Source organism: Symsagittifera roscoffensis, chromosome 4, assembly GCF_963678635.1.
Source record: "Symsagittifera roscoffensis chromosome 4, txSymRosc1.1, whole genome shotgun sequence".
Taxonomy (NCBI): Eukaryota; Metazoa; Xenacoelomorpha; order Acoela; family Convolutidae; genus Symsagittifera; species Symsagittifera roscoffensis.
In genome coordinates, this window is record NC_087065.1 from 37,745,062 (window position 1) to 37,771,175 (window position 26,114).

Sequence of the window (26,114 nt, forward strand, 5' to 3'; positions counted from 1 at the left end):
TAGCTCTCATTTGTCGTCTCATTGTCATGTCGTCTTTATGTCTTGTCGTTTTATTTAGCTAGCACTCAAAAACTATTGCCAAGGCTCTAAGCTCACTTTCAGTCCCTCTCCCCGTACGAACGAAACCAAGATCAAGTTTGGAAAAACTAAACATTATTTTTCCAAAAATAAGTTTTCGAAATTTTTTGAGCTACTTGTTTGCTAGTATGTTAAGTATATTAGTAAAAGTGAAAAAATCTGATTGGTCTTTTATTATTTTAAATCAATTGAAGAAAATGACTATTTTTCAAAAACTGATAAATTATATGTGATAGTTCAGAAAGTAGTATAAATATAAATGTTTTTAATGAAGAACGGACGTCATTCGAACAGTTTTAAGTTTGTTTTGATTGTGTTGAGATTGTCCAGGATGGTTTGCTTTGTGTTTTCGTGTTCGAATTCCAGTCTTTTGAGATAGACGTCGCTGAAAGCTGCAGTGAAGGGAGTGATATCTCCAATCTAGAAACACACAATTTCCTTCATAAATTTCTTGAGTTTTAGTTATAAATGTAAGAGAGTAAAATTAGTTCTATGTACACTAGTAGCCGCATGCTAGTAGATCGGTTATGTAGTAAAACGAAAACAAGTCAAAAAGTAGGTGGGACACGTCGTAATCAAGATATAAGCCAATCAGAATCGAGAAAAAAAAACATTTTGTAACGTTTTTTTTTCTCATCTCGATTCTGATTGGCTTACGGCGTGTCTGCTATATGTCATGTCTACTTTTTGATAGCGCTCAAAGTAATTGGGCCCCCTAAGATTTAGTATACTTTGTTATTCCAATGATGAATACTAACAACTAAAGTAAGCTAACCTTTGTCATTTACAACCCAATAGTTTGCAAAGTCATATCTCACTAACAGCCTAGGAGTCGCCTAATAAACCTACAAGTCGAACGCGAGCAGCGAAAAAAATATATAATTAAAAAAACTTTCTTCCGTTATGCCTGGTCGTCGTTTCAAAATGATCAGTTTTAAATGTATAAAGTAAATTGTTGTTTTTTCCATCTAGGTTTAGAAAAAATTGCGAAATCAAACATTGTTCAGATCGTTTTTCAGGGAGCTCACAAAACCAATCAAAAATCCTTCTTATGAAATCTTCATTGAATTCTTTGAATGATTGACAAGAAAAATGGTTGAATGTGTTTACTTGGTGCAACGAAAACTTTTTGCGATAATCAAAGAAGATAAAATCTAAGAGGTAATTCAAAATGGTGAGTAGTCTTATACCAGGTAACTATTTGTTGCAACCACTCTCGAAAGTGTAGGAAGGAGCTAAGAAGTAATCTCGAGTTTTCTAGTCAATTTTAGGTAGGTCAGCAAATCGATATATCAGAAAAACTAAAACTGGCGGACCACATCAGTAAACCGAAAACATGTTATTCAATTAAGTAATATATGAATTGATAACTGAGATTTGTTCAATACGACAACTTTTTCTGTCTAAGAAGTTGAAACATCAATTTCAATACAATAGCTCTTACCATGGGGCCCACAATTTTTAAGTTTTAGTTCTAGCTCAGGAAAAACTTATTCTCTTAATCTTTAATTCTGCAATTGATTTCGCTATTACCTAATTTGCTTTACTGATTATTCGTTTTTACTGAAAGCACAGCTGTTATTGAAGATTTTAGAGAAACTTCATAGAGGGTCTTATTAAAGTCTTTTGAGTCGTCATATGAATTCTAAAAAAAACAACTTCAAATTGATCTGAACTCTTTCGTTTTTCAGAGAAATCTTCCCGGACTGGAACACTTTCAATCAGCATGCAGTTTGAACGTTACTTACGTTTTTTAATTTATTTTACCAACTATCCTTGTCCAGGTTTGATATTATCGGATCTACTTAACAATTACTCCAACTACTTTCAAGAAAGGGAGGCAATTGTTAAATAGGTTAAGTTAGTAGAACTTTCGAACAATCAGAATGCAGCAAAGTTCGAATTTTACATAAAAAGCTCTAGTGGAAATTTCCTGATTTTATTCAAAGGGATGCCCGGTTTGAAGACCCGCCGTTATTTATCGTCTTTTTCGTAGTATCTCAGTGCCAGCTATTTTCCTGTGCTGATTCATGTAAAGTTTAAACTTTTTTGCATAGCTGAACCTGCGATATTTTAAAACTATTTCAGTAATGATTCCGTAGAAAATCAGCGCTAAAGAGGTAGCATACATGTCTACTAAGCTGAAGATTGAGGAAGCGAACCCCAGTAGTTCATAGTTTGGCTCATTTTGATAGATGTTTTATCGCTGCTTCATCGCTGAAAATTAGCCAAGTTAGCGATAATCTATCGATAAATTCTGCTATTGTGGCAATGAACATCGATATTTCATCAAGGGCAATCGCTGTTTTTTCCTAAACTTTTTATAGCTAATTTTCATGGTGAACGCAACCCGATTGGCAATTCCGTAGTAGGTACCATAGGGAGGGCGATTGTTAAGTAGATCCATATTATCTTCCTCTTGTAGACGAGTCCAATAGCTTGTCCATTTGAGTGTCAGTTACAATGTTAGTAAAATTTTGAATTGGCTTTTTGTCTCAGTAAATGTTATATTTTTTAGTGAAAAAACTCCTGTTGAGTTCAAAAAAGATTATTATTTTTTGTAACTATCAAGGGCTGATTATAAAACAAAGGTTACATATTTTTTGCTGTTTTTCTCGATTGCAGGTGCGAATATAGGGGGACGCCATCGAATCTTAGGAGTTCGACCCCCTCACAAACCAAAAGGTCCCCCTTTTGGTATTACTTTATGACATCTATTTTAGGCCGACCGACACTAAAAAATGTTTCTTCGGCGCCAATATATACTAATTTTTTAGTGGAGCGCGCGTCGAAAAAACGCATTTTTTTTACAGTCAAAATTTTCCAAATTGTGGTCAAAAATGGCTTTTTTGACCTGTATTTTCAAAAATTTGACTGCGGCGCAAAATGTTTAGTGAAAATAGCGTCTTTTTAATGTTCTGGGAAGGCTCGGAAAATCAGTTTGGCCAACCTGAAAAAAATAAGGTCGTAAGACTTATCGAAATTTTTTTGAAAATTTGCCCCCACTCCCCCCTCCTGAAAATCCTAGATTCGCCCTTGCTCGATTGAATCAAAATACTCATTTTTTGATATATTTAAATTTACGATAACAGGTCAAGAGATACATTTTTAACATATTTTTTTGAGCTGCTTTCGCTTTTAATTTTTAGCTCTGTTATCATTGTAGCACATCCACGAAAAATCCACCTATCTACGATTTTCTCAAGGGGAGGTTTTTCGAAACATTTTTGCGCCCGCCTACTTTCCTTACCCTTTAAATTCGCTACAAAGTACTTTTGACAAAATACTACTGACAAAAACTACTGACAAATACTACTGACAAACATTACTGACAAAATACTGGCCACCTCAAATTACAAAATCACTCTTCTGATAAGATCAGATAAATTTTTGGCCGCAGTTTTTGGCCGCAACTTAAAAAAGCTAGACCACAGGGGCGGATCTAGGATTTTCTCGAGGGGGGGCGGATTTTCAAAAATTTTCGAAAATGTCGACTTTTTTTTTAAGTTGACCGAACCGAAATTATTTTTCGAGCTCTCCCTAAGCCCGGTTTAGTCCGTGTTTTGGCCAAATTTTCTGCGCCGTAGGCAGGCAAAATTTTGTAAAATTAGTCCAAAAAAGGCGTTTTCAGGCATTTTTTGGAAAATTTTAACTCAAAAATTGCGTTTATTCGGCGCGCGCTCCCCTCAAAATTAGTATATATTGGCGCCAACGGCGCCTTTAGAAAAATTTTACGGTCGGTCGGCCAGAAATGCTTTTCTTACAAGGGGGACCCTTTGGGTCGGCAGGGTGTCGAATCCCTGAAAGGGGAGGCGTCCGCGACCCCCCCCCCCCCGCCCCCTACCCCCTAAATCCGCCCCTGCTAGACCATATTTGAGAAGCTTTTTTTGTCGCAAAATTTCAACATTAGCCCCCAATTTTGGAGATGCTGAAAGTTTTAAAAAGATGAAGAAAAAAGCTAGCTTCTGACGCAGTGGCGTGTGACGTGCGCAGAAATTTTTCTTGGGAGGGGGGGGCAGTTTTTCAAAAAAATACGGCAAGGCGTTTTAGGCACATTCTGGAAAAAATTCACCAAATATTTCGTTTGTTCGGCACGAGCTTTCCATCAAAGTTATTAATATAGGCGCCAAAAACGCCTTTAGAAAATTTTTGATGTTGGCCGGCCAAAAATTGATCTCGTAAAATGGATCTCGTAAGTTGGGACCATTGGGAAAAATTTTGCAACCAAAATTTAGGGGGGGGGGGAGTTGTAACCAAGAATAATGTTTTAACGGACCAGAAAATCGGGTTTTTATGTTTTTAACAATATGAAATTTGATGAATTGAATGGCAAGCAAAAACTCATTCAGCTTAAAGTAGCCATGATGGAGGGTGCCTCTATTGTCTCTCATTAACATCGTTTCCCGCACTTGACCCTGCCCCCCCCCCCCCCCCCACACCAATCAAGGTCTAGAAAAGTATTTATAATCCATTGTAATGGAACTATTTTTGGCTTGGCAATCCTTTATAATCGTTAATTTCTCAAGAAACTCCAGGGTTGACCTTTTGCCCCATTTTACGACGATCTTTCTGACTAAGCACTAAAATGTTCTAAAGGCATCATGGGGACCATCATACACTGATTTTTACAGGGGAGCGCAAGGCCGAAAAACTCAATTTTTCAGGCAAAACTTTTCAAATGGTACTCTAAAACAGTAACGCTCAAAAATTTCAACTTGGCTGAATTAAAATAAAAGGTCGACAAAACTTTCAAGGTCGACCAAAAACTCGTCAAAAATACGTGAGCACGAAACTGAACTACAACTAGTCGTTTTTGCCCTGTTTGATATTGATGCTCACTTGTCTAGTTTGTGTATCGAATCTGGAGAGAATGACTATGATACTGTCCCACAGTAGTTCGTCGCTCGTTTGCGATGGACACCCCATTGGGTTGTAAGAACTCTTCACGCCGCTGCACATCTGAAACAACAAAAACAAAATAAATGATTTTAAGCCGGAAAAAATAGCGTAGTTCTCACAAAAAAGTTGAAAACCATAATGCAAACGGTTTTCTTATTTATGGGGATATTTTATATTTGTCTAGGAGAAAATTCAATCCAATTAGATAGTGAGACTGCTTGTACAAACGAACTCACAAAGGATCACGCAAAAAACAACGGGTTTTCGTGGCATGACCCTGAAAAACCCTAATCAATATTTATGAGATACTATCCGGCTTGAACCGCGTTTCCTAAAAAATTTTTTCTATCAGTGTTAGTAATTAAAATATGACATCATGTACACAAAATAATAATTAACTCGAACAAATATTTCATATCGTTATGAAATAAATATATGTTTTCAAAAAACTAATTTTAGATGTGCTCAGTTAACTATTTCCAACAACCTGGAGTTTCATCGTTTCTTTTTGAAATCCTTAGTTTTATCCTATCTTAGTTATAATACAATTTTTTTCAGCAAAAAAAAGGTCGATCGCTTAAATCGCCATATAAACTAGTGATTAGAAGTATGCTTCGTGAGAAAAAAAATTTACAGATGCTTTGATCTATTTTTGAAAAAAAAACTTACTGCTGAGTTATTCCTACCAAACTTTTTTTTGGCTGAAAAATTTTGATCTGTTTACTGAAAACACAAATCCTTTACTGAAAAATTTTTATGCAACAAAATCGAAAAACGAAAATACTGGATAGATTTATAGTTTATAGAAATTACTCAACTGAATTTTTATCGCAGGAATATGTGCCAAGAAATGGGATGGTTTATCTCTAAGAATTTTAGAAAGATAAAAAAGAACAATGCTCTAAGAATCGTAAAAAAACTCGAAATCTATTAATATTCATGATATTTAGTTGAAAAAGTACCAGTTAACAAAAGCTTTGGGTTTTTGTACTCATATATTTTATAACTCTCACAATTACCTTAGATTTAAAAATTATAATATATATTGTGTAGAAACCAGCCTCGATTGAAATAACCTTATTTGTTGACTTGCAAACTTATATCACACAGCATGTATTATCCAACCTCCGGGCTACATTAGCAATTTTACATGCTTGTCAAAAAAAGATTGCAAAAATTATAGATGATAAGAGTAGCCTTTCGACTTGACAGCTACATGATTTGATTTTTAGTTTTTGAGTTAGCAAAGTTTGATACATATCTAGTTTTTAAATCATGTGCTTGCAAGATATGTGAGGCATACTTCAGTTTGAATTTGAAAAAAAAAGTTATTAAAGTTACGTTGTAAATTTTTTTTCAAACGTAGATCATGACAGTTTTTTCATTTGTCTTTGCCTGTTTTTTTGGCCAGAACATCCTTTAAAATGAAATTAGATTAAAATTGTTATTCAAAGTAGTTTTGATTCATTACACAGGATAGATTCGCGCAACTTTTTTGTCTAAAACTGATGTTGATCCTACTTTTTTCCTTGGAACCGAAATATCTATAGAAAGGTAAAAAGTTATTTTTATTCTTTTCTGTGTAAAATTGGTCTAACTAGTCAAAGTAGTCAAAATTTATAAGCAGCATTGAGGTATTAGTTATTTGCTCGATATCTTAAAGACTTTGTGAAATTTGTAGTCTCTGGTTCTAACTTTTTAGCAGTATTTGAGTCAGGGGTATGTGTCACTCAACAAAAGAAGGCTGTGTACAGTGTTCATATGCGATTTCCGCCGGAAAAAAAATTATGAAACAATGGCCGGTTGGTCCGTCAGAGAATTCCAGAGAGAGGTATAATTCATTTGAGCATTTGAGAAAACTGAGCGTCATTGGTCGTTTTCAAAAGTGACACGCAGCTTGCTCTAATATTATAATACTTAGTCCAGTTATTTATCGCAAATGAGACCGCCGATGTTGTTAATGGTGGATGGGATGTCGTGTTGTCATGTCGCTATAAATTATTTCACACTTTTCGGAAAATCGTCCGGGGTTTGGTCGTTTTTGATTGGATACCTTCAGGGGTCTAGGGTTTTGGTCGTTAAGAACTTAGTTTTCATTCAACAATATAGAGCATCTGGGAGATGACGGTATGTTTGACTTGCTCGCGATGTTGCTGTGAGGGTAGAGGTTGATAGGGAACAAAAACTTCGTCAGAGAGCTCCGGGCTGTCTGTTCACAGAAATAAGTTTCATTTTTTTTCTTCAATTTTTGGTTATTAGTTGCTTTTTCCTTAGTTTGGTTACTGTTGCTGGTGTTTAGTGAGCTATGTAATATTCTAAATATTCGGGCAAGATTTTTTTTTTATATTTTATTTTGTGGGTATCTAGAGTCAGTTTTTGATAGGAGGATTCAAATTTTCACAAAATGCTGAAAAAGTATGTGTGCAGCACTTGCTTTTCTATTTATTTGGGTGTGAATTGCGAATGTGTTTTATTATTCTTTACTCAGTGGGAAACTTTAACCATTGCGTTTAATTTAACACTTTATTTGAAAGACAATAGGGCCATCCTAAGAAATCAACAGTTCATTCTTGTAGATGGACAAAGTTATATATTGGTGAAATATCCTGTGGGCGATATTGCTGACCATGCAATTATTTGAAGTATTGTATGCCCTGAAATTATCAACTGTAATCTACGAACGGGTTGCAATATTATTTTCTTCAAAATATGCGATGTTTTGGGTCTAGCATACTGTGACTGTACCTTTGAAAGACTATCGAAGTTCTCGAATCCCTTGATGAGCAGGTCCTCCAGATATGTCGCGAGTCCTCGAAGGAGCTTCCGCTGTTTCACAGCATCCTTCGTCTCGAATGTGGGTAAATCAGTTTGAGTCAGATCCAGTCTGCGCATGGTCTGTTTCTGACATAGGAGCCAGTAGACTAATTCTCTCTTCTGCTCGTCAAACTGCAGCGACGCCTAAGATTTCAAAATGACAATGGAAAGAAAGTTTTGTGCTGCTCTTCATTGAGATCAGCTTGTTCACTTCGTTCGAACTTTTGCTTATTACTAAAACTTCCAGGATTTAGTCCTGCTAAACGCAATTTTTTTTGGACATCTGGTGCTATGATAGCACAGAATGAGTGATAATCTATATGCGCAGCAATGGAGTCGGATCTTTGTTCATGCTCTTGAAAAAGTATAGCTATTTTCATGAACGTCAAAAAATTATAGTTTTTTTTCTTCGTTTTTTTATAGTTCTAATTATAGTTCTATAATACATGAATACTATAATTATTTCATTCTTAAAGTTATAGTATTCATGAACCTCAATATGATATATACCTCAATATCAGTGTTGAAAAGCCTTTGTGATTTTGTAAAAACTAATGAGAGCAAATGTGAGCAAACTTTCCCCTTCCAACAGTGTTACATACATGTTTAAAAAGACACTTTGCGTCGAAGAGGTACTCGTTGTAGATGCTCTCGTCATTCACAAAGTGGGGCTTCATGGCACTCATGAAGTCCACTAGCTTGTCAATCTGAAACATGCAATAGTGATTGTTAAAATCATTTTTCTATTTTTCTTTCTGAATCTGTTTTTTTTTTACCCGAAGAGCTGAGGTTGAATTACCACGTTTCTTAAATGTGTATTATGCTGGCTAATATATAAATCACTGTTAGAATAAGAAACATAAACTGCCCCAAAAAGGCTCAAATGGTCGGTCGGTATTCAAACTCGCAATTATGCCCTGGTTTCTTAAAGGTTTTCAAGCTCAGTTTTTTGTTCAAAAACGTTTTCAAACCAACTTTAAATTGAAACGAGGATAGCAAGGATTGAAACAAGGAATGAGAGTCATAGCAAAATAGGTCAATTGGAAAACAGTTTTTGAAGAAAATGACTAGAAAAGCGAAATAAAAAATTTGAAAAATGTTTCAAAAATTTTTTCCGGAAATTTTTTGAATTTTCAATTTTTTGATTCCAAAAATTGCGCTAAACAACTCCAAAAACAAACTTTTAATTAGTAAAACTAAGTTTCACGGCTTAAATTTAGCTTAAATAAGCTAGTGCAATTATTAACTACCTCACTAATTAGCTCGAAATTAGACCAAAAATCAAAAACTTCAAACCGGTTTTTCTCAACACTTAAAATTTTTTGAAATTTTTTAATGTCGTTCAAATCAAGACTAAAAGGGCTTATTATGATTCATCACTCAACCCTGTCCGATGATTATTTGTGGTAGTTGATTATAAGTGGAAGAAAAGAAAAAAAATAACCTCACCCGAATCCAAAGTTCGTCCCCATTTTCAATGGTCGGAACAAAAAAAGAGAAAAGCCACACAAATGATTCGTCTACAGTTGAAACTACTGAAAGGCTTAAACATGCTTTGAAACCCTTTAATGAAGTTCAAACGCGAACCTGGGATATTTTCGAGGGAGGGGGAGACTTTTAAAAACGATTTTTAGAATGACCAAATTGTTGATTTTCCTAGCTCTTCCAAGCTCTATTAAGATCTTATTATGCGAGACAATAGAAGTTTTCAAAAAAAGCAAAACAATTAAAATTTTAAAGTCGATTAGCTAAAAATTGATGCCGTACTATAATAACTAAAGGGAACTCTTCGATTGGTGAAGGGGTCGAATCGCCCCCCCCCCCCCCCCCCCAAATCTGCTTCTGCTTAAATAAAAATGCCTAAAAATGGTGATGTTGTTAGTTGTTTCCCAGAAACTTTATTAAAATGAAAAATTTGTTCTTACAAGTGTTGAGCACATATTTCTCATCTTCTGCACTTCCTTCGGGTCAAATTTGGACACGTAATCATCGTCTGCAATCGCCTGAAATAGACAAATCAAAGTGCAATTAGTTTGTTCCATATTCTATACCTGTTTCAGATGCATAAATCGTGTTTTAATCGAGCGAGAGAAGAGTATAACAGCAAAAATCAATATCCTTAAAACGAATTAATCTTGTGCAATTTTGCATTCACGGGTTTCTTATTTAGTTTGCCAAATCTTGAAAACCTTCAATTAGGCGAGAGGAAAAGTATGAGTTTTATGCGACACCTCCCTCCCCTCCCCCCCTCCCCCTCGAAGTTTTTGAAGTTATGGCGATTGCTTAAACGTGCTTTAAATGAATTAAATTGGTTTAGTAGTGAATCAGTTTTAGACAGTTTGAGTAATTCATTGTAATTCATCTGATTATTTTGTCATGTAGGGGATAGGTAACACGGAATATTTTTAAAGCATACCATCCCCCTCCCTGTTGTTTAACTATCCCCTTTCCCGATTGCAAAAAGAGCAGATTTTCATCACAAGGTACAAAATTTTGCTTAACCGTTGAATGTGTTATTCATAGGTTACTAGGTACAATAGGGGGAGAGGGGGCATGGGCGATAGTCAAGAAGATAGGACCCACGTAATACATCTGCACCCCTCCCTGCACGGGTGAGCAGATGATGCTCCTGAAGACGCCCTTGTGTCTCTCTATGTTCCTGTGCTTCCTCACCTCCTCCACCCCCACTTTGAGACTGTGGATCGAGTCGGCCAGGAAATCCATGGCCAACACCAGTCCAGACTCTGTCTTCTAATCACACACAGAACACTGAAGTATCCGAGGAGCCACAAATCATCACTCGTTTGCAGTTTTCCACAATCAATTCACTTCTTTCTTATACTTTTGCCCCCAATCAAAAACTTTAATTAAGCAGGTATAAAAAGACGAGTGGTACATTTTCCAGATTAAAAGGGAGATCATTTACTTCACCTATTTCGCTTCAGAGGAGGTGATTTGATTAAATTGATAGGCGCTTTTTAATTCGATTATTATCGCTATAAATGTTTTTTTGTCTTACCTGTTCTGAAGAAGTGACCATGTTCCAGGGAGAGATATATGGGAAAGCAGGATCCACTTTCAGAATCAACTTTACTATCTTCTGCTCCTGAAAATAAAACTTTATCTCATTTATTTTTTAAAAATCTCTTTTTTAAGGCATCTTTCTATCAACTGCTAGCTTGAAAGTTCAATGAATGAAACATAAGAATAAAAGATAAGACGACAGGCTCATGATTTTTGACCAGGCAGTCGAAAAGCAGATAAAAAATTTCGCTGTTTGTGTTTACGAAAATTAGAGAAAAAAGATGCAACGATTGACAGTTGCTAGTAACGCAGCACAAAAAATTCCGACCACTGACAATTTGGAATAGAATACTTTTTGTTTAAATGTTACATTTTATTGTTTTATCCTCAATTAATTGAGTTTCTCCAAAGAACCAAATATAAAACTTAACTTGAAATCACAAAAAAAGTAAGTGAAAAACTTGCAAGCTTAACTTAAATAGTATACACTCATTCACTTTTAGAAAAAAGGTACTTAATAAAACTATTCTTCTATTTTGCGACATCCATTGTCGGTCAACAAACCAACCACAGAATTTTTCTTTTTCTAAACTGGGAAATTTTGGCGCTTCTAGAGAGGTCAAAAACGTTTTTGGTCGACATACCTGAACCTACAGTTCCTTATCAATATCAAGGGTCCCAACAACAGTGCAAAAATTAACAACGAAATAAGAGAACAACAATTTAAAAATGATTGTAAGAACATACGAGAGTGTTGTCATGTGGCTGGACCCACTTGACCATGAATGTGGAAGCCTCAGATCTGGCGGACAAAGAAGCCATTACGTGTCCGTAAGAGGTAGTCGTCTCGTCAAAGTCACTGTTCCCTCCCGTCGTCTTCAAACTAGAGTAGAACTTGGAGGAAGACAGTTTGGCTGAATCACATGAAGCATTTTTTCTTACTCTGGATGAAAAGCGGACTAGATGACCAGGTGACTAAGCGGCGGTGAAGTTGGCCAACAAAAAGTTTTGAGGCCGCTTGAGGTTCGGGCCATATTGCCCAGCACATATAAATAACCGAAAAATGCATGTAGTTATTAAGCAGGGACATAAAAGCAACTGCATAAAGAGCTGAGCAGCTGATACGTTGGTCCATTTTATTGTGGATAGTTCTTTTTAAATAATTCAGACAAAACTTTTGGAATTTCGCAAAAACAAATACTTTTGATATTAATTCTTTAATAAACTACCAAATTTGCATCGCTCAATATTTTGGTCAAGAGATGTCTAACCGGCATCATAAATGATTGATTCGTTGGTCCTGCTGTGCTTCAACTGACTCCGTCTGACCATCAAACTTTCTTTGGCGCCGTCTATGCTGTTCATCTCAGTCAGAGATATCTGGAAATCTGAAATCGTCGTTTCATGAATTTCAAAAGTATACTATACAAAGGCAAGCTATTTGTGCCAATTTTAATTTTTTTTCATAACCACTTCAAAAGATTGTTAAGTTTCCACCATAAAAATCTGATTACCATAACGTGGCCAAAATGCGTATTTTGTGAATTGTGAGCGGGTTTTGCGACAGGCTGAAAACAGATTTGTTGCGGAATCCGCTGCACGTCTATTTTTCTCAGATCTTTTTGCTGTTTTAGATTTCACGAAAAAATAGCTAAAACACTGTATCACTCAAAATTGCCCTAAAACAGCCGAATTTGCCGAGTCCGGAAAAAATTAAGGAAACTAGAACAGTTTACATGTGACCAGACTTTAACATGTGCTTCAAAAACTTTCCATAAAATTCGTTCAATTACATCGCATGCAATCCCTTTCCAGAAATACCTCAATAAGTGGTTATATTTGGTTAACAGTCGCCTGCTAGAACTCACATTTCTTGTCGGGACTGAGGTTGGGAGATTCTGGGTCGGATCCGATGTTCTGTCGTTGGATGTTGGGGAAAATGCGGCTGATCTCGCGGGCTGTCTCGCTCACCTCGACCGAAGTCGGCATCCGAATGATGAACGCATTGTCCTAAAATGACTAATAGATCAACTACCGTTTTTTGAAATTTAAAGGTAATTAAATTGAAGAACTTTTGGTCAAATTATTGTGCCAGTAAAAAAAGAATAAACATTCAGAAGAAATATGTGCACTTCTTTGAAAAAAAATGTTACCGGTGTTAATTAGACTCAACCAGAGAAATGGTTGGATCTTTTAAATAAAAAAACTAAAACTAACCGCATGTTTATTCGTGAACATTTTCTAGTCTGTAGTCCTTATAGCTTTTTAAAAGAGCTCGAAAATCAATTCGGTCGACCTTAAGAAATCTTTTTGGAAAGTCAATCTACCTCGAGATCAGCACCTAAATCAGGAGGGGGAGTGTTGATACACCTTTTGACATACATTCAACCTTAGTTTACCCGGAGTCCAAAAATACAGGTGTTTTCGTTACATTCTATTACAGGCTCTTTTTCCTCCCCTCCCCTCCCCCCCCCCCTTCTCAACCTTCCAGTTTTTACTCGTAAAATTTTGTTCACTTTATCTCTGAATATTACAAAAATTGGCATGCGAACTAATTAGGCTATGATAAACATGTTTGGTGTTCTTGTAAAACCCCTCGTTACACCATAAAATTGATGCTTATGTGAGAAAAAGAGCCAAGAGCAAGAGACCTTGACAGCGGAGGGTAGAGTGCCGTATAGTCTGACATAGTAGTACCACTCGGAAGCCACTGGTGTGCTTTTGTTCTCAGCATCCCCGTCAATCACTGACTCGTACAGTTCGTCCAAACTGCTCTAGATGGTCAAAAGTAGACAAATAAAATTGAACTTAGCGAATTTTTTTTATAGAGATAGCGAAGAAGTGGATGGATCAAATTATTTTCCCACTATTTTGAGCTTTTGAGCTTTCACTGAAAATTTTTGGCAAAACCTTGCAAGCTCTTTTTCCCGCTTGCAAGGTTTTTGTAAATTTTCTTCTCACAGTGCCCGTTTTGTAAAAAAAAAACATTTAAAGGGAAAAAAAATAATTAGGAGGTCGTTAACACAATTGCTGGTATTGCTCGTTGATTTTGTACGACCAGAAACTGCTTATGCCAGGTGGGAGGAAACGGAAAAAGCCAGATTTTAATGCTAAAGTTGTAGCTCGTTCATTTCAGAAGGGAAGCATTGCGTATGTCTAATTCAATGATTCCTCTACGGTTTTTACATTGTTTCAGCTTTTGTTCTGAGGAAGGGGTAAAAGAATCAGTTGATGCGGCTGCAAGCAGGATGGATTTAGGGGAGGGGTGGGATGGATTTAGAGGTTAAGGATTCGATACCTTAACCATCCAAAGCGTCCTCCTATCCGACATCTTTTTTGGACCGACAGACCTTAAATTTTCCTAAGGAGCTTTTGGCGCAAATAAATATAAACTTTGAGGGGTAGCGCGCGCCGGAAAAACGCAACTTTTTGGTCAAAAATTTATGTGAAAATAGTATCTTTATTCGGCTTCAACACGAGCTCGGAATATCAATTTTTGTTTTTTTTGAAATACCCCCCCTCTCGAGAAAATCCTAGATCTGCCCCTGGCTGCAAGCAAGAGAGAAGAGATACTTAAGCATGCCAAATTAAATTGTTCGCGGTGCTCAGGGGAGTATAAATTTGTTATAATTATGCCACGAGAGCTGCGCGAGTAATACGCTTTTTTCCAAGGGTTGCTGTTACCTTGTAGTCGATTGCCGGCTGTTGTAATGACACTTTTAAGGATTAAAAAACCAAGGGCTCACAGAGAAATGAATATATCCACAAAAAATTCGACCGAACAAGAAACAAGTGCTGTTGCAAAATGATTTCCAATTCAGTCGAACTTGTAGGTTAAAGTTATTTGAAAGTTTCACCCTGTTCAAATCACAGATAAACGTTTCCTTTTTTGATCAAGCTTATTAAACGACATTTGATTAGCAAAATGCGCAGCGAGTGTGTTAAAATGTTGAAGTGCATTGAAGGATTGTCTACCCGAATGGCTTTGAGTCTCTTCAGCATCCACTTGGACCTGTAGGCCTCCTCAACCTCATGGAATATCTTCTCAGCTTGCACCAGGCGCTGCAATCAAACAACAACAACTTAAAAACGCTCTCAGCCTGACCTTCGCTCTCATCATATAAGCTGTCCCGTGAGCAGACTTGCTGTCATCTTAGTTTGTACGCCACCTTGATTGATCGCGGGGCTACTTTTAATATGAACTTTTTTGTGAGTTTAGGAAATGTTCGAAAAGTGGAAACTCCATTTATTCATTTTCTTGACTGAGAATGTGAAAAATTCAATTTTTTTCTACAATTTCTTATAATAGTTATGTTCGAGTTTCGCCAACCCCTGATTTATGGAAATGAATCGCTGCTTGTTCCAGAAGTTCCAGTTTCTCGATTCCTTCATCTTGTCCCGAATTTGGATTCATCTTCTCTGACAGTTCGGCTAGTTTGACGTAACACTGGGCAATCTCGGCTTTGTAGAAGTTCATGTCGGATTCCGAGCCGACGTCTGACTCGGCTAGCACTTTGATCATCTGGCGCAAGTAGAGGTCTTGGAACATGCGGTACTGAACTTGGTCTTCGGCACTGTAGAACTTCTGCCAAGCAGTAAAGATGATGTATTATAAAAATGAACAAAATGGCGTTACATAAAGCTTGATTATCCTAAGCCGAATATTTTCTTAAATTAGTTAAATCGAGTTTCAGACACAAGGTACGGAGGCATTTTGGCATTTTTTGACATAACGACCATTTGTCTCAAGCGACGACTTTCAGTAATTTTAGAAGTCGTCTATTTGCACCAGGCAACCTAGTGCAACCAAATTCGCTAAAATTCACCATAGGCGATTGCATACTGAGGATTATAAAATAAAATCTTGAGTGATACTTTGTTGAACTAACAATGAGGAAGCTGAGTCGAAGAGTAGTTGCAAGGAAGCTGGACCGAGGAGACATGTCGTCACTGAAACAAGTATGCAAAAGATGACGGTCAAAGTAAGAATTACGGTTACATGGCAAAAGATCCCTTACCTTAAGATCCCAAATGAGAAGATCCCATCCCATCTTTTGGTACGGTATCTTTTATCATGGGAGCTTTTGGTGTGGTATCTTTTGTCCTGACACCAAGAATTGCTACTTGCAAATGGCACGTTCAACTTTTAATGCACCAACCTATGTTTCTTATTTGCTGCAGTGTTTTTTGAATGAAATGTTTTTTGTTCAGTTCGATAAGATCAATAGAAAGCTCATTAAAAAAGGTATGATTGTCTTGTACCCGCTGTGGATGTTGAGTTGTTGTCTTTCCAGGAGTATCTTGAGTCGTGACTTCATCTCGTCCACGTTCTGTTTCTTCTCCCTCCCGAACCCATCCGAGTTGATCCTGTCGTAGAAGTCTGGAACACGACAAGACAGGAAACCAATAATAAAAAATGGGAAAATGGACTACAAAGGCACATATCCAGATGATAATCAGTTCCAGAGAAACTATTTATGTCCACAATCGAAACAAGAAACGACTCTGGAAAGTAGTATCATAGAAATTTCAAAACACCGAGAGATCAAAAAATTTAAATGGAGTTTTTGATTAAGTCCTAAAAATGCTGGCCCGAGTCGAGATTTTTCACCTAATTTGAAGCAAGATTTGAGCGGTTTGAGCGGTTTTTTTAGACAATTACGCTCAAAATCTTGCTTCAAAATGAGCGTCAAAGAAATTTTATACCAAAGTAACGCAAAAATAGAAGCCCTGATTATGATAACGTTTACTTTTCTTAACACGAGAGGCTAAATTGGTCAGATTTCTGTGCAGGTCGAACTGGATCAAAGTTGAAATGACATGTTGTTCACATAGTTTTGGCTTCTCGGCTATCATCTCAGTTATTACGCCACACAGTGGCCTTGTGATGGAAGGTTCCATGGCCACTGAGAGACGCACGAGGTCACAGCAGCAGAAATTGATGAAGTCTACGAGGTTGAAGTCCTGCTCCTCCCGACTCAGTTGCTTCGGAACCATGATGCGCACCGGGAGAGTTTGAGGGGTCTCGCATTTTATCGCAGTTTCGGAGACACACAAACTCCAAATCTAAAAGGAGAAACCCACGTGAAGTAGTTCAATATATGGCTATGAATAATAAATAGGGCATAACTGCTGGCACGTAAGGTGACAATTGGTAGCATTTAAAGAAGCGAAAATTCGCCGCAGAGCAGTTCGTCATAATAACTAAATAAAAAATTTGGTAAAGAAACAAGGATAGCCGGTTACTGTGCAAGCAGTACAGAATGTTCCGACCGCAGCCTTTTAAAATAAAAAAAGGTGCCGTTTTGGTGTCGTTTTTTTTTCAAATTGGTGTCGTTTTTTTTCTGCATGTTGTGATAAAAAGATTCGAACAAAAAAATAGAACATAGGCATATTTGAGAGTCATAGTAAAATGATTCAACTGAAAAACAGCTTTCAAAGAAAAATGAATCGAAAAATGCAAAAAAAAATTGAAAAATTTTCAAAACTTTCAAATTTTTTGCAATTTTTTTTGAATTTTCAAGTTTTTGATTCCTAAAATTGCGCTTAAAAACTCTAAAAACTACCTTTATTGAAAAAAAACTAAATTTTCACGGCTTAAATTAAGCTTAATTAAGCTATTGTAAGCCTACACGGTCACCTTATTAGCTCGAAATTATAACAAAGAACAAAAGTTTTAAATCGGTTTTTCTCGACACTGGGAAAACTTTTTTGAACTTTTTAATGTGATTTGAATCACGACCGTAAGGGTTTTTGCGGCTGTAAGGGTATACCACTCAACTCAGTCTGTTGATTATTTGTGGTACCTGGTTTTGCTTGGAAAACAAAAAGAAAGAAAAAACAAAAACACACCCGAATACAAAGTTCCTCCTCATTTTAAATAGTCGGATAAATAATGATTTAGCGTTGCGCAGCAACCAGACTTCTAAGCCCTAGCGACCGAATCTTGATTAAATTGACTGGCGATCGTGGCAGTCAACAGTGCCGAAACAGAAAAGTGTTCAACAGTGCCCAAAAACGGATAATTTTTGGCACTGTTGAACAACATTTTTTTCCGGCAATATTGTAATTCGGCCTTGTTGTACTGCCTCCTTGCTGGCACAATCTCTACTTATTTGAAGTTCGGATTCGGAAACCGAGGTTATTTGAAAACATTTCTGCTCCCTGGTTTTATTAAGCGGATTACTCATTGTTTAAAATAAAGTTGGACAGCTCTTCAAAAATGTGCGATATGATTATATATTAGACATGATTATATATGCGCATACGATGAAATATGATATATATTAGACTCCAGAGCTAAAATTAGTCCCCAAAGATCATATGATTTTGTTAAACTAAAGAAATTGAATTAAGTTCCAAAAACTCAACCTTTTGAAAGATCTGCATTCCGGTAACTCGCAAGTCTCCGAAGTCCTGCTGAGTGATGGGGAAGATGAGGTCTTGAATGAGTGGGTTCTCACTGCCGAACTTCCAGGGTTGGAGGAATTTCTGCGAGATAGACTCCAGCACAATTACACCCAGATGGTCCAGCTTAAGAGACACATGGCTGGTAGCATCTATCAGATGTTTGATGAAGTTGAGCATCACTCTGAAGCATTAGAAAATAAGCTCTAAATAAGATTAAATTTTGTTATATTTATCTACAATTTTATTGAAAATCATTTGAGACATATTTTTATTAAAGTTTTACCAAAAAATAGATTCAAGCTCTCGTTCTTGAAATGATCTTTTTGATCAGCAATACGTTTGACTATAACAGAAAAAACCTAAGACTTCATGACAAACTGACCTGGTAGCTTTGACCTTGAACAAGAGATATTCGTCAGACTCGAACAGTCTGCGCCCGAACATGCTGTCACTCACCACTGGAAGTCTACGCTCTGAACAAAACCAACTCACTAATTTCGAATCTAAAAAATCCATTATAGTTTCAGAATTTTATCAGAAACGTACTTTCAAGGGTATTTCAATTTGATGGGCTGCAAATTTTGGCAAACTATTTTTGTCTGGCGGGCTGCAAGTTTTTAGACTCAAGCAAAAGTGGGTGTTAAAAAAGATAAGGTCTCTTTTCTATATTTTTGTGCATGAGATGTCATTGTTACGGCAATAGGTTTTCAGACACTTGAGACATGATGGCACTTACCGAGACTGAGTAGTTTGGCACCACTTCTGCTGTGTTGTTTGTTGTTCTTCTGTTTCTGCAACACATCGCCTATCTTCTCATCCTGCACTCTCCTTCCCAACTGCAACAGAAGTACAGGTGTAATCTTACACCCCCCTGGCACTCGCTCAAATCGGACCCCCCAGTGGGTTCACTTAACAATAATTTAATAAGAAATTTTTTCAGCTTTTTTCAACTGTCCAAAATTTAAACATACCTTTTTCACAAGTAATTTTTAAAATAATCTGAGCGCAAAAAGTACAAGATTTTGGAACAGATGATGGCGTAATACCACCAGCTACAACTGTTTCTCAAAATTCGCCAAACTGAACAAAACTCAATACGATTGAATATATAGAGAAAGCTCAAGGCTAATAGAAAAAAAAGAATATTTTTTCTATTAGCTCTTTATTTATTATGATGCAGTCAGTAGATTATGATTGTAAAATTTGTTAACTTTGCTCGGAGTCACATGGCGATTCTTTTTTCTAAGGATTAGGAGAAAGATTAGAGAAGCACTTTTTAGGTGCGTAGATTGTCATAAATGTTTGTCATAATTGATCTGTAAGTTGTTCGATATTATCAAAGGAATTTCATATCGAAACTTCTGTCGGATCTGATTTTGTTTCCAAGAACTTCAGATTCACTTTCAGCGCAATTCAATTAAGACATTAGGTGAAGTTCTTTTACGCTATACATTTTTTCTCCGACAACTCGTATACAGATTCAAATATCTTCTTGAAGCTTAGTTTTCTTGGGATAGTGCTCATATCAATGACAGGGTCATCGAAATTTGTTTTCAATTACGAGCCGTATTCAAAAATCATCTTGAAATACAGGTTCAATGTAGATCAATGAAAAACAAGTTTATGCATGTTGTACATGGGTTGACAGAATTTTTTTTTAGTGTTAAAGTGATCATAAAATTCCATTTTTTAAAAAAAAGTGGTGTTTTGCTTGATGTTTTCTTGTACAATTTTATGAAATCGTTTTCTTTTCGTTCCGTTGAGTAATCCGGACTAGTTTTTTTCAATTAGAATATTTTTGTCTAATTTCAAGGTCATCTTGCTGATTATCGGTAACGGATTTAGGGGGGGGGGGGACGTCTCTTCTCTCAGGGATTCGAACCCCTGCCAAACCAAAGGGTCCCCCTTTGTACTATTTAGAGAGATCCATTTTTGGCTGACTGACCTTAAAATTTTTCTGAAGGCGCCTTCGGTGCCAATTTATACTAATTTTGAGATGGCGCGCCGAAAAAACGCGTTTTTTTTGTCGAAAATCTCCAAAAAGTGCCAAAAAACGCTTTTTTCGGCCTTTTTTCAAAAATTTGCCTGCGACCCAGAAACTTTGGTCAAGTTGGGGTCTTTATAGTGTTTTGGGAGAGCTCAGAAAATCAATTTGATCGACTAATTGCTAATTGGTCTGCTAATTACCGAGAAATATATTGCTTCTGCTAAAGCACAATGACTCATTTTGACTTTCTTCTAGAAATTGTTGAAGCTGCTTATTTTTTGTTCCGACTTTCGATACGAAATTAACGGAATATTTGTGCTCGGGGTGGGTTTTTTTTTCTTCAGACAAATTTTGACTTTTTAACTAGCCATTTTTGACGGAACTTTTTTTACATCATTCGAAAGGTATTGTTTTCCTGAGCTCAAAATTGAAAAGATATTTCACCTGTGATCATTTTTGGTAAAGTTACGGGGGTTTAAAGATTGCCATTTTGGCCAATATGGGACAATTAACGCGCGATATAATTCGCGCTATTAACGCGTAATCGGAGATTTAATATTTAATCCGTCTAATAAATCGTTCAAATTGGTTGAACGAAGCTCATTTGCCATAATTGATTTGTTACAAGGAGTGAAATCGTTCCTTTTGTACTTTATATGGCGTGTGGGGGGATGATTTTCAAAAAAAAAATTCAAATTTTGGAATTTTTTTTTTTCATTTTTATTACATTTTATTAAACATTAAAAGGCAGTCGGAACATTCAGGGCTTCGCCCTGATACGAGCAGCCTTGTCTCAGTTTGTATTTAAAAAGTGAAAGTCCTCCCAAATGGAATACTGCGGAGCTTGGAAACCTAAATTTCGTAACGTAAATTCTAATGTAGTGATTTGTTTTTTTCATTTATTTTGATTTATTTCTTTCAAACCTACTGCTTACAATTTGATAACTAAGAGGCTAAAACTTGAAGTTCCGGTCTAAAAGAACTTCTCCTCGACAGTCTGAAAGCTTTCGGGTAATTTAAGTAAGGTGCACTGATTTTTAAGGGGTTTGTTTTTCCAATCTTTTTTCCGACAAACACAGTTTAAATTGCTCTAATTGATATTCTTTATGCTTTGAAGTCAAAGTTAGATTGAGTTAGTTTAAGTTTCTACTTAACAAAATGCTACTTTTGTTGTTAATTAGAAGCTACAGCGTTTTGCTTTGAGCAGGTGAAACAGAAATCAATCTTACGAGCCAATTGCAAGTTTTGTTCTATTAATTATAGAAACTCTTTTTGTCACCTTCTAAATTTTGAAACAAAACTTATTTAAATTTTAGTTGAAGAATATAATTGAAATAAATTAAAAAACAGGCGCTTTTTTTGTTGTCAGAAAAACTAATGCTGATTTAAATTATCCGGACAAAACGATCAAAAGTTGAAACTTCAAACGTGTGGTTCTCAATTAGGGTTAAGGTAAGACAAAAAAAAATAAGATGAAACAAAATTTGCTTATAATTTCACCAGAAGTACTATGATGCAACTAGTTTTTCGAAAGTAGCAACTAAAATTTTACCATTCTCATTTTTTTTAGTTAATCAAGAGTTGTGCTGAAATTACCGAGTTGATTGATCAGAAAATTATATCAAATGAAGTCTGACAAAATTTTACCGGCGTGAAATCTTCAAAAATCTGTATAGAAGAATATCCTTTTGGTTGATAATCAAAAGAGGTCATTTTTAATATATAAAAAACAAAATCTTTGCTTGAAAACAAGTTTCGATCGTTTTTTTGCAATCTTTTGGCATTTTATCTTCCTAAAACTTTGCCAGTTTGCGTAAGAGGCGTAGTTTGTTATAATTTTTTCATCAGTTGCATTTACTCATCAGCACAATCCCGTTTCTGGAGTAAAATTTTGGCTGCGAGCTACGAAAAACAATTTGCTTCAGAATATTTTTATTGAATTTTTAAGCAACTTTCGTTGGCTTCACTTTTTCTCTAGTCTCAACTCATTTTGAGAAAAATGCCTTTAAAGTTTCAAATTTTGATCGCCCACTTTTCTGTTGAATAAGCAAATAAAGAGAACCCCTCATTTTTTGCCCGCACCGAAGTTTCATGGATAAAAATCAATTAAACTGGATTTTGTTTTACTAAAGTGTTGTCTATAGAATCGATTCTCATGGCAAAAATAGACAATGTAAGGGAATGATAATCCATTTTAATCGATATCTTTCGAAAAAGAAAAATCCATAAAAATCCTTTATAAACGATTATAATCCATTTTTGTTTTCTATATTGATTGAATTCTCAAAATATAGACTCTATTTTTTGCAACTTTCTGCAAAACTCGAACGAACACGTTCAACCAGGGGTGGTCGATTTGTAGTAATTTTGAAGAGACCAATATGTAGTAATTTTCCAAAAATTGCCCATAACGGCATTTTTGACCATTTTGTTTTCAGAAGTTTGTCGCTAAGAAAGTTGCTAATATTTTTGTCGAATTAGGTTATTCTTAATTTTTGGGAGTGCTCGGAGAATCAGCTTGGCCGACCTGAAAAAAATCGAATAAATTTTCGATTTTTTTTTGAAGTCACCCGAAGTCCAAACACCCCCCCCCCCCCCCCCTGTCCCCCCTCGTCCCCCCATCTCCCTTCCTTCCCCGCATTTAAACTCAAACCACCCCCTCCCCACGCGCTTACCACGCACCCCCCCCCCCCCCCCCCCCCCCCACTAAACACTAGATACCCCAATTGGACAGATAACTATGTAGTACGGGTAAAGGTGGGGGTGGAGTGGTGTGGGGTCTAATAAAAGTATTTGGCTTTTTATAAGTTTTCGCGATTGAAATTTGGAAAAAGTTGAAACTAGGGAGAGACAAAATAACTGAATTAAGTTGAATATCATTATGAAAAAACGAAAACAGCACAACGAGAGGCTTTAATAAGTAGATTATAATCCATTATAATAGATTAAAATTGATTATGTTTCTTATGATAAAATTTTTGAAAATACTTTGAAAAAAATTGATTAAAATCGATTAAAAGCAATTATATTGGGATTTTATTGCTTAAAAAATAGTATCATTATAATCCATTTTTAATCGATTATAATCAATTATTTGTGTTATTTTATATAGACTGACTATGAAAATCTAATTTAATCGATTAATTTCCATGAAACTTCAGAGCGGGTGAAGGGTTCTATTCATTTAAGTTTGTTCTCCCAGCATATTCAATCGATATACAACCAAAAAAGTTCGGCCTTATCGTATTTTTACTTTGATGCTACCCTTAGGAATAGAGAACAAAAATTCGTAAGCCGTAAACCTCTTTAATGTTACTGCTTTTGATCGTTTTGTTTCAGGCAAAAAAAATCATTCTCCAAAAGTGAGCTACTCAGCTGGGTATGTCCTGTTAAGCTGGTTCCGTCCTCCGATATTTATGTTACAAGGGATAGCGCGACAACTCGAAACAAAAGACAACTCGCAAAATTCCAGGAAAGCGACAACGCACAAGTTTTTGAAGCCAATTGAAAACTTTATATTCTCGGCTTCAGGTCTTCGGGGATGCGGCGATAACCGGCTCTAAATTTCGTTTTAAGTCTTGCGCATCCTGCGTATCTAGCACATATTGCGAATTGTCTTTTAATGCGAGTTGTGTTTTATTGCGACTTGTCGTAATATGTATAGTTTCATTCTAATTTCAATTTGAGCTCGCTATGACCTCACAGGAAATTTTCTGATTACATTCATAAACGTCCCGGCCAACGTCACCAATGACATCAGCATGTAAAATCACCGGAAACAGCAACATCGCCGTCATCGTCAGCATTATCATCACCATCAACATCAGCCTCGCACATCTATTACCATCACGGTTACCAAATACCAACACCATTAAAACTACAACCAACAAGAACAACACTAACACAATCCATAAGCATACCTGTTACCATAAGAACTAATATCAATATCGCAAACAACCTCAAACTGTTTGCCATCCTCAACAAGGAAATTGTAGTTCGATAGCTCCCTTGGCTTGAAAATAAATTTTAATTTTTCAATTGGGTTTTTATAATCATAAAAGTAGCGGGAATGGACGTTGTATAGTTGAACCCGATCATCAACAATCAAGATAGAGAGTTTATTCCCGTGTCTGGAGATAGAAATTTCAAACTGCTTAAATTCAAACTTTTTATAAAGTTTTGTTCCAACCATTGAAAACGGGGAGGAATTTTGTCTTTGGGTGTCTTGAGGTTGTTTTGACAGATGGAAAAGTCCCAATTAGCGCAATTGTTTTGAAATAAAAATCCAAGTTTCGAGTTTCAAGAAAAAAATATATGGGCTTAAAGCATTTGAATTTCAAAAGCAATTTAGGATTGAGGGCTTTTTATGAAATTCACCCAATTTGAGAAAACTGAATCAATAGTGGAACCTGATCTAAACTACATTTTATGATTGGATAAATTAGATATTTTACCAATGTAAAGTATTTAATATTAACCAATCATGATCCATCTAACTAACAACCCACTTATTTGTAAGTGCTGAAGTTACTTGTAATTTCAGCACCAGAGAGATTTGAATTTAACTTAGAAATTAGTTGGACTCTCCCGAGCACTTCAGCAGCCGCAATAAACCAGTATACCCTAGATCTATTGAGCCTAGCAGAGACTAGTTAAACAACCTGAGACTAGATAGTATAAGAGTAAGATTAGGATCGGTATTAGACTAAGAAGTTGCACGAATCTATCCGGCCGAAAATAAGATAGCGTGACGAGCAGACGGTGTACCCTATCCGAAATTACTCTATGAGTTATACACTCCAGTCATAACTCATCTGGTGCGACCATAAGTCTCGAACAAGACCTTAATAGCTTAGAATTAACCAAAATAGATTAGAAATTAGACAAAAACATTTACAAAATGTTATACGACAATAATTTAATCGAAATGTCTCTACGACTCAATAGATCAGAGCCAATATTCCGAACCATAACAGAACTACCCGGAATTGGAAGAAGACCTCGAACCAGAGACGACATACGACAAAGTAGAAACTTGCCATATAGCTATATGATAGTTAGGCAAAAACCAGAACAAACTTTTATATTTAGAATACTACTGGCAATGAATTTAGATTTTCATTTGCAAACATAAAACCTTGAAGTTAATCTTCAAAATCATTTCAGGCGCTAAACAAAATTATTAATATACAATAACGATTGATAAAAAGATCTAAGATCGTTTTCCTAAAACTCTGCAGTAATATACAAAACATGTTTGAAAAATATTTATTGAAAAATAAAAAATAAAAATTAGTAGCACGACAATAAATGGTTAGTAATCATAAATCATCCTGTTGTTCCAGCTTCATCACCTAAAACATAACAGCAATCATAAACCCACTAATATCATCAAAACACTAAATCTTTCCTTTACACACATTTAAAATTTTATTAAAACTTAAATTCACTTAATTTTAAAACCAGATCATCAAGGCTTATCCTTGGATCTTAAATTATTTTCTACTTAATTAAATTTCAAATTTGATCATCAAGGCTTATCCTTGGATCAAACAGAACAACTTTGTTCTCCCCCACCCACTTAATTAGTGTCTAACGACCTCAAACGTCGATTCACTACCCAACCCTTTCTAAAGACCTAAGACTAATAGAAATTTTTAAACAAAACTAATCATTCAAATTAGGATAAACAGTGAAGAACTTCGGTTATTCATCCTTCACTTGACCCCCCCTCTTACCAGACCCAGGATAAATCTTAGACTTAGTAAGTTTAAAATAGTATCTAACGAACTACTCGCGTTCTAATTATACCTGAACCTTGTGGATCGATTTACTATTCTCCAACCCTTGAACACAATCACTACCCCTAAGTAAGATTAAGTAAGTTAACACCTTAACTTAT

At 36.0% G+C, this 26,114-nt stretch overlaps 1 protein-coding gene across 1 annotated transcript in view; it reads right to left on the reverse strand.

Moving 5' to 3' along the window:
• Positions 1 to 257: 257 nt before the first annotated feature.
• The window catches only part of LOC134844575 (uncharacterized), a 57,535-nt gene continuing 31,678 nt past the window's right edge, over positions 258 to 26,114 (reverse strand). The window contains exons 9-27 of the mRNA XM_063861314.1: positions 18,962 to 19,061; positions 18,608 to 18,698; positions 18,187 to 18,406; positions 16,566 to 16,881; positions 16,078 to 16,195; positions 15,705 to 15,765; positions 15,146 to 15,400; positions 14,791 to 14,877; positions 13,467 to 13,589; positions 12,684 to 12,825; positions 12,087 to 12,203; positions 11,563 to 11,729; positions 10,811 to 10,897; positions 10,375 to 10,542; positions 9,717 to 9,794; positions 8,394 to 8,498; positions 7,723 to 7,935; positions 4,918 to 5,037; positions 258 to 498 (exon numbers count right to left, since the gene is read on the reverse strand). Coding sequence (XP_063717384.1) covers positions 361 to 498; positions 4,918 to 5,037; positions 7,723 to 7,935; positions 8,394 to 8,498; positions 9,717 to 9,794; positions 10,375 to 10,542; positions 10,811 to 10,897; positions 11,563 to 11,729; positions 12,087 to 12,203; positions 12,684 to 12,825; positions 13,467 to 13,589; positions 14,791 to 14,877; positions 15,146 to 15,400; positions 15,705 to 15,765; positions 16,078 to 16,195; positions 16,566 to 16,881; positions 18,187 to 18,406; positions 18,608 to 18,698; positions 18,962 to 19,061 — 2,706 coding nt within the window. The 3' untranslated portion in view covers positions 258 to 360. The remainder of the gene's footprint in view (positions 499 to 4,917; positions 5,038 to 7,722; positions 7,936 to 8,393; positions 8,499 to 9,716; positions 9,795 to 10,374; positions 10,543 to 10,810; positions 10,898 to 11,562; positions 11,730 to 12,086; positions 12,204 to 12,683; positions 12,826 to 13,466; positions 13,590 to 14,790; positions 14,878 to 15,145; positions 15,401 to 15,704; positions 15,766 to 16,077; positions 16,196 to 16,565; positions 16,882 to 18,186; positions 18,407 to 18,607; positions 18,699 to 18,961; positions 19,062 to 26,114) is intronic.